Raw genomic sequence first — 10,115 nt, forward strand, 5'->3', positions numbered from 1 at the left:
ACCACTCACCAGGGACCCCGACCTCTCACACCACTCACCAGTGACCCCTCCACCTCTCACACCACTCACCAGGGACCCCGACCTCTCACACCACTCACCAAGGACCCCGACCTCTCACACAACTCACCAGTGACCCCTCCACCTCTCACATCACTCACCAGGGTCCCCCGACCTGTCACACCACTCACCAGGGACCCCGACCTCTCACACCACTCACCAGCGACCCCGAACTCTCAGACCACTCACCAGTGACCCCTCCACCTCTCACTCCACTCACCGGGGTCCCCCGACCTCTCAGACCACTCGCCAGGACCCCGACCTCTCACACCACTCACCGGGACTCCGACCTCTCACACCACTCCCCAGGACGCCGACCTCTCACACCTCTCACCAGAGACCCCAACCTCTCACACCACTCACCAGGGATCCTGACCTCTCACATCACACACCAGTGACCCCGACCTCACACACCACTCACCAGAGACCCCAACCTCTCACAGCACTCACCAGCGGCCTGACCTCTCACATCACTCACCAGTGACCCCGACCTCTCACACCACTCACTAGGACTCTGACCTCTCACATCACTCACCAGGGGCCCTCCACCTCTCACATCACTCACCAGGGGTCCCTGACCTCTCACATCACTCACCAGGGGTCCCTGACCTCTCACATCACTCACCAGGGACCTCGACCTCACACACCACTCACCAGAGACCCCGACCTCTCACACCACTCACCAGGGGCCCCTGACCTCTCACACGACTCACCAGTGACCCTCCACCTCTCACACCACTCACCAGTGACCCCGACCTCTCACACCACTCACCAGTGACCCCTCCACCTCTCACACCACTCACCAGCGACCCCTCCACCTCTCACATCACTCACCAGGGACCTCGACCTCTCACATCACTCACCAGTGACCCCTCAACCTCTCACACCACTCACCAGGGACCCCGACCTCTCACAACACTCACCAGTGACCCCTCCACCTCTCACACCACTCACCAGTGACCCCGACCTCTCACACCACTCACCAGTGAACTCTCCACCTCTCACACCACTCACCAGCGACCCCTCCACCTCTCACATCACTCACCAGGGACCTCGACCTCTCACATCACTCACCAGTGACCCCTCCACCTCTCACACCACTCACCAGGGACCCCGACCTCTCACAACACTCACCAGGGACCCCTCCACCTCTCACACCACTCATCAGGGCCCCTCGACCTCTCACAGCACTCACCAGTGTCCCCTCCACCTCTCACACCACTCACCAGGGTCCCGACCTCTCACATCACTCACCAGAGTCCCGACGTCTCACAACACTCAGCAGGGGCCCCAACCTCTCACACCAGTCACCAGGGACCCCTCCACCTCTCACACCACTCCCCGGAGACCCCGACCTCTCAAATTACTCTCCAGTAATCCCTCCACCTCTCACTCCACTCACCGGGGTCCCCCGACCTCTCACACCACTCACCAGGACGCCGACCTCTCAGACCACTCACCAGGACCCCGACCTCTCACACCACTCACCGGGACTCCGACCTCTCACACCACTCCCCAGGACGCCGACCTCTCACACCTCTCACCAGAGACCCCAACCTCTCACACCACTCACCAGGGATCCTGACCTCTCACATCACACACCAGTGACCCCGACCTCACACACCACTCACCAGAGACCCCAACCTATCACAGCACTCACCAGCGGCCTGACCTCTCACATCACTCACCAGGGACCCCGACCTCTCACACCACTCACTAGGACTCTGACCTCTCACACGACTCACTAGGGGCCCTCCACCTCTCACATCACTCACCAGGGGTCCCTGACCTCTCACATCACTCACCAGGGGTCCCTGACCTCTCACATCACTCACCAGGGACCTCGACCTCACACACCACTCACCAGAGACCCCGACCTCTCACACCACTCACCAGGGGCCCCTGACCTCTCACACGACTCACCAGTGACCCTCCACCTCTCACACCACTCACCAGGGGTCAATGACCTCTCACATCACTCACCAGGGGCCCTCCAACTCTCACACCACTCACCATGGGCCCTCCACCTCTCACACCACTCACCAGTGACCCCGATCTCTCACACCACTCACCAGTGACCCCTCCACCTCTCACATCACTCACCAGGGACCTCGACCTCTTACATCACTCACCAGTGACCCCTCAACCTCTCACAGCACTCACCAGGGACCCCGACCTCTCACAACACTCACCAGTGACCCCTCCACCTCTCACACCACTCACCAGTGACCCTGACCTCTCACACCACTCACCAGTGAACTCGCCACCTCTCACACCACTCACCAGCGACCCCTCCACCTCTCACATCACTCACCAGGGACCTCGACCTCTCACATCACTCACCAGTGACCCCTCAACCTCTCACACCACTCACCAGGGACCCCGACCTCTCACAACACTCACCAGGGACCCCTCCACCTCTCACACCACTCACCAGGGGCCCTGACAGTTCACATCACTCACCAAGACACCCTCCACGTCTCACACCACTCACCGGTGACCCCTCCACCTCTCACTCCACTCACCGGGGTCCCCTGACCTCTCACACCACTCAACCGGACTCCGACCTCTCACACCACTCAACCGGACTCCGACCTCTGACACCACTCACCAGGGTCCCAACCTCTCACACAACTCACCAGGGGCCCCGACCCCTCACACCACTCACCAGGGACCCCTCCACCTCTCACACCACTCATCAGGGCCCCTCGACCTCTCACAGCACTCACCAGTGTCCCCTACACCTCTCACACCACTCACCAGGGTCCCGACCTCTCACATAACTCACCAGAGTCCCGACGTCTCACAACACTCAGCAGGGGCCCCAACCTCTCACACCAGTCACCAGGGACCCCTCCACCTCTCACACCACTCCCCGGAGACCCCGACCTCTCAAATTACTCTCCAGTAATCCCTCCACCTCTCACACCACTCACCATGGTCCCAAACACTCATGTCACTCACCGGTGACCCCTCCACCTCTCACACCACTCACCAGGGACCCCGAACTCTCAGACCACCCAGCAGGTACCCTCCATCTCTCACACCACTCACCAGGGACCCCGACCCCTCACACCACTCACCAGGATTCCGACTTCTCACACCACCCACCAGGGGTCTCGACCTCTCACACCAATCACCAGGGACCCCGACCTCTCACACCACTCACCAGTGACCCCTCTACCTCTCACACCACTCACCAGGGACCCCGACCTCTCACACCACTCACCAGGAACCCCGACCTCTCACACCACTCACCAGGACGCCGACCTCTCAGACCACTCGCCAGGACCCCGACCTCTCACACCACTCACCGGGACTCCGACCTCTCACACCACTCCCCAGGACGCCGACCTCTCAGACCACTCGCCAGGACCCCGACCTCTCACACCACTCACCGGGACTCCGACCTCTCACACCACTCCCCAGGACGCCGACCTCTCACACCTCTCACCAGAGACCCCAACCTCTCACACCACTCACCAGGGATCCTGACCTCTCACATCACACACCAGTGACCCCGACCTCACACACCACTCACCAGAGACCCCAACCTCTCACAGCACTCACCAGGGTCCCCTGACCTGTCACACGACTCACCAGTGACCCTGACCTCTCACAGCACTCACCAGGGTCCCCTGACCTCTCACACGACTCACCAGTGACCCCGACCTCTCACACCACTCACCAGAGACCCCAACCTCTCACAGCACTCACCAGGGGCTCCTGACCTCTCACACGACTCACCAGTGACCCCGACCTCTCACAGTACTCACCAGTGACCCCTCCACCTCTCACATCACTCAGCAGAGGCCCTCCACCTCTCACACCACTCACCAGGGGCCCTCCACCTCTCACACCAATCACCAGGGATCCCAACCTCTCACACCACTCACCAGGACCCCTCCACCTCTCACGCATCTCACCAGTGACCCTGACCTCTCACACCAGTCCCCAGGGACCCGAACTCTCACACCACTCACCAGGGTCCCGACCTCTCACATCACTCACCAGGGACCCGACCTCTCACACCACTCAAAAGGGCCCCTCCACCTCTCACACCTCTCACCAGTGACCCCTCCACCTCTCACGAATCTCACCAGTGACCCTGACCTTTCACACCACTCCCCAGTGACCCGACCTCTCACACCACTCACCAGGGTCCCGACCTCTCACACCACTCACCAGTGATCCCTCCACCTCTCACATCACTCACCAGGGTCTCGACCTCTCACACAACTCACCAGTGACCCTCCATCTCTCACACCACTCACCAGGGTCTCAACCTCTCACACAACTCACCAGTCACCCCGACCTCTCACACTGCTCCCCAGGGACCCGGACCTCTCACGTCACTCACCAGTGACCCTAAACTCTCACATCACTCACCAGGGACCCCGACCTCTCACACGACTCACCAGGGACCCTAACCTCTCACATCACTCACCAGGGTCCCCGACCACACACACCACTCAACAGGGTCCCAACCTCTCACACCAGTCACCAGGAACCCCGACCTCTCACACCACTCACCAGGTACCCGACCTCTCACACCACTCACCAGGGATCCCGACCTCTCACACCACTCACCAGTGACCTCGACCTCTCAGACCACTCCCCAGGACACTGACCCCTCACATCACTCACCAGGGTCCTGACCTCTCACACCACTCACCAGGGACCCCGACCTCTCACACCACTCCCCAGCGACCCCGACCTCTCACACCACCTACCAGGGACCCCGACATCTCACATCACTCACCAGGGACCCCTGACCTCTCACACCACTCACCAGGGACCCCGACCTCTCACATCACTCACCAGTGACCCCTCCACCTCTCACACCACTCACCAGTGACCCCTCCACCTCTCACACCACTCACCAGTGACCCCTCCACCTCTCACATCACTCACCAGTGACCCCTCCACCTCTCACACCACTCGCCAGGGACCCGGACCTCTCACATCACTCACCAGTGACCCCACTCACACCACTCACCAGGGACCCCGACTTCTCACATCACTCACCAGTAACCCCACCACCTCTCACACCACTCAGCAGGGACCCCGACCTCTCAGACCACTCAGCAGGGTCCCTCCACCTCTCACACCACTCACCAGCATCCCGACCTCTCACACCACTCACCAGTGACCCCGACCTCTCATACCACTCCCCGGGACACTGACCTCTCACGTCACTCACCAGAGTCCTGACCTCTCACGCCACTCACCAGGGACCCCGACCTCTCACACCACTCACCAGTGACCCCTCCACCTCTCACACCACTCACCAGTGACCCCTCCACCTCTCACACCACTCGCCAGCGACCCCGACCTCTCACACCACTCACCAGGGACCCTGTCATCTGACATCACTCACCAGGGACCCCTGACCTCTCACACCACTCACCAGGGACCCCGAACTCTCAGACCAACCACCAGGGACCCTCCACCTCTCACGCCTCTCACCAGGGACCCCGACCCTTCACACCTCTCACCAGGACTCCGACCTCTCACACCACTCACCAGGAGTCCCGACCTCTCACACCACTCACCAGTGACCCTCCAGCTCTCACAACACTCACCAGGGTCCCGACCTCTCACACCGCTCACCAGGGATCCCGACCTTTCACACCACTCACCAGGGGCCCTCCAGCTCTCACAACACTCACCAGGGTCCCGACCTCTCACACCACTCACCAGGAGTCCCGACCTCTCACACCACTCCCCAGCGACCCCGACATCTGACACCACTCACCAGTGACCCCTCCACCTCTCACACCACTCCCCAGCGACCCCGACATCTGACACCACTCACCAGTGACCCCTCCACCTCTCACACCACTCCCCAGCGACCCCGACATCTCACACCACTCACCAGGGCCCCCTCCACCTCTCACACCACTCACCAGGGACCCCGACCTCGCACATCACTAACCAGGGACCCCGACCTCTCACACCACTTACCAGGAACCCGACCTCTCACACCTCTCACCAGGGACCCTCCACCTATCTCACCACTCACCAGGGTCCCGACCCCTCATACCATCCCCAGGACTCTGACCTCTCACATCACTCAACAGGGTCCCGACCTCTCACACCACTCACCAGGGACCCCTCCACCTCTCACACCTCTCAACAGGGACCCCGACCTCTCACAACACTCACCAGGGACCCCTCCACCTCTCACACCTCTCAACAGGGGCCCTGACCTTTCACATCACTCACCAGGACACCCTCCACCTCTCACACGACTCACCAGTGACCCCTCCACCTCTCACTCCACTCACCGGGGTCCCTTGACCTCTCACACCACTCAACCAGACTCCGACCTCTCACACCACTCACCAGGGTCCCAACCTCACACACCACTCACCAGGGGCCCCGACCCCTCACACCACTCACCAGGGACCCCTCCACCTCTCACTCCACTCACCAGGGACCCTGACATCTCACATCACTCACCAGTGACCCCTCCACCTCTCACACCACTCACCAGGGACCCCGACCTCGCACATCACTCACCAGGGACCCCGACCTCTCACACCACTCACCTGGGACCCCTGACCTCTCAAACCACTCATCAGGGCCCCTCGACCTCTCACACCACTCACCAGGGACCCCGACCTCTCACACCACTCACCAGGGACCCCGACCTCTCTCATCACTCACTAGTGACCCCTCCACCTCTCACACCACTCACCAGGAACCCGACCTCTCACACCACTCACCAGGGACCCCGACCTCTCACACCATTCACCAGTGACCCCGACCTCTCACACCTCTCACCGGGGACCCTCCACCTGTCACACCAGTCACCAGATCCCCGACCTCTCACATCACTCACCAGTGATCCCCCCCACCTCTCGCACCGCTGACCAGGGACCCCGACCTCTCACATTACACACCAGTGACCCCTCCACTTCTCACACCACTCACAAGGGACCCTGACCTCTCACATCACTCACCAGTGACCCCTCCACCTCTCACACCACTGATCAGGGACCCCGACCTCTCACATCACTCACTACTGACCCTTCCACCTCTCACACCACTCACCAGGGACCCTGACCTCTCACACCACTCACCAGGGCCCCCCGACCTCTCACACCACTCACCAGGGACCCCGACCTCTCACTCATCTCACCAGTGACCCCCCCACCTCTCACAGCACTCACCAGGGTCCCCGACCAGTCAAACCACTCACCAGGGACCCGGGCCACTCACACCACTCACCAGGGGCCCGACCTCTCACACCAGTCACCAGGGTCCCGACCTCTCACACCTCTCACCAGGGACCCTCCACCTCTCACACCACTCACCAGGGACCCCTCCACCTCTCACACCACTCACCAGGGTCCCGACCTCTCACACCACTCACCAGGGACCCCTCCACCTCTCACACCACTCACCAGGGCCCCCTGATCTCTCACACCACTCACCAGAGCCCCCTCCACCTCGCACACCACTCACCAGCGACCCCGACCTCTGACACAACTCACCAGGGACCCGACCTCTCACAGCACTCACCAGGGACCCCGACCTCTGACACCACTCACCAGGGGCCCCTGACCTCTCACACCACTCACCAGGGGTCAATGACCTCTCACATCACTCACCAGGGGCCCTCCAACTCTCACACCACTCACCATGGGCCCTCCACCTCTCACACCACTCACCAGTGACCCCGACCTCTCACACCACTCACCAGTGAACTCTCCACCTCTCACACCACTCACCAGGGACCCCGACCTCTCACACCACTCACCATGTTCTCCAACCTCTCACACCACTCACCAGCGACCCCTCCACCTCTCACATCACTCACCAGGGACCTCGACGTCTCACATCGCTCACCAGCGACCCCTCAACCTCTCACACCGCTCACCAGTGACCCCGCCCTCTCACACCACTCACCAGCGACCCCGACCTCTCACACCACTCACCAGAGTCCCGACCTCTCACACCACCCACCAGGGACCCTCCACCTCTCACACCACTCACTAGTCACCCCTCCACCTCTCACACCAGTCACCAGGAACCCCGACCTCTCACATCACTCAAACCAGGGGCCCTCCACCTCTCACACATCTCACGAGGGGCCCTCCACCTCTCACACTACTCACCCCAGACTCCGACCCCTCACACCTCTCACCAGGGGCCCTCAACCTCTCACACCACTCACCATGGACACCGAGCCCTCACACCTCTCACCAGGGACCCTCCACATCTCACACCACTCACCAGAGTCCCGACCTCTCACACCACCCACCAGGGACCCTCCACCTCTCACAGCACTCACCATGGACCCCGACCCCACACACCACTCACGAGGGACCGCGACCTCTCACACCAGTCACCAGGGACCCTCCACCTCTCACACCACTCACACCACTCACCAGGGTTCCGACCTCTCACACCACCCACCAGGGACCCTCCACCTCTCACACCACTCACCAGTGACCCCTCCACCTCTAACACCACTCACCAGTGACCCCTCCACCTCTCACACCACTCACGAGGGGCCCTCCACCTCTCACACTACTCACCCTAGACTCCGACCCCTCACACCTCTCACCAGGGGCCCTCCACCTCTCACACCACTCACCATGGACACCGAGCCCTCACACCTCTCACCAGGGGCCCTCCACATCTCACACCACTCACCAGAGTCCCGACCTCTCACACCACCCACCAGGGACCCTCCACCTCTCACAGCACTCACCATGGACCCCGACCCCTCACACCACTCACCAGGGACCCCGACCTCTCACACCAGTCACCAGGGACCCTCCACCTCTCACAGCACTCACCATGGACCCCGACCCCTCACACCACTCACCAGGACTTCGACCTCTCACACCACTAACCAGACTTCGACCCCTCACACCACTCACCAGGACCCCGACCTCTCACACCACTCACCAGAGACCCTCCACCTCTCACACCACTCACCAGAGGCCCTGACCGTTCACATCACTCACCAGTGACTCCTCCGCCTCTCACACCACTCACCAGACTTCGACCCCTCACACCACTCACCAGGACCCCAACCTCTCACACCACTCACCAGGACACCCTCCACCTCTCACACCACTCACCAGTGACCCCTCCACCTCTCACTCCACTCACCGGGGTCCCCTGACCCCTCACACCACTCACCAGGACCCCAACCTCTCACATTACTCACCAGAGACCCCTCCACCTCTCACACCACTCACCAGGGGCCCTGACCGTTCACATCACTCACCACGACACCCTCCACCCCTCACACCAGTCACCAGTGACCCCTCCTCCTCTCACTCCACTCACCAGTGACCCCTCCACCTCTCACTCCACTCACCGGGGTCCCTTGACCTCTCACACCACTCAACCAGACTCCGACCTCTCACACCACTCACCAGGATCCCAACCTCTCACACCACTCACCAGGGGCCCCGACCCCTCACACCACTCACCAGGGACCTCTCCACCTCTCACTCCACTCACCAGGGACCCCGACATCTGACATCACTCACCAGTGACCCCTCCACCTCTCACACCACTCACCAGGGACCCCGACCTCTCACATCACTCACCAGGGACCCCGACCCCTCACACCACTCACCAGGGACCCCGACCTCTCACACCACTCACCAGGGACCCCGACCTCGCACACCACTCACCAGGGTCCCGACCTCTCACACCACTCACCAGTGACCCCGACCTCTCACACCATTCCCCAGCGACCCTGACCTCTCACACTACTCACCAGCGACCCCGACATCTGACATCACTCACCAGGGACCCCTGACCTCTCACACCACTCACCAGGGACCCCGAACTCTCACACTACTCACCAGCGACCCCGACATCTGACATCACTCACCAGGGACCCCTGACCTCTCACACCACTCACCAGGGACCCCGAACTCTCAGACCAACCACCAGGGACCCTCCACCTCTCACACCTCTCACCAGGGACCCCGACCCCTCACACCTCTCACCAGGACTCCGACCTCTCACACCACTCACCAGGAGTCCCGACCTCTCACACCACTCACCAGGGGCCCTCCAGC

The 10,115-nt window shown here is 61.8% G+C and overlaps 1 protein-coding gene across 1 annotated transcript in view; it reads left to right on the forward strand.

The window, feature by feature from the left end:
• Window positions 1-9,915, forward strand: part of LOC140192050 (papilin-like) — an 89,474-nt gene extending 79,559 nt beyond the window's left edge. Inside the window, exon 6 of the mRNA XM_072249914.1 lies at window positions 9,871-9,915. Within this exon, the coding sequence (XP_072106015.1) occupies window positions 9,871-9,915 (45 nt within the window). The remainder of the gene's footprint in view (window positions 1-9,870) is intronic.
• The last annotated feature ends 200 nt before the right edge of the window (window positions 9,916-10,115 follow it).

This window comes from Mobula birostris, chromosome 1, assembly GCF_030028105.1.
Source record: "Mobula birostris isolate sMobBir1 chromosome 1, sMobBir1.hap1, whole genome shotgun sequence".
NCBI classification, from domain to species: domain Eukaryota; kingdom Metazoa; phylum Chordata; class Chondrichthyes; order Myliobatiformes; family Myliobatidae; genus Mobula; species Mobula birostris.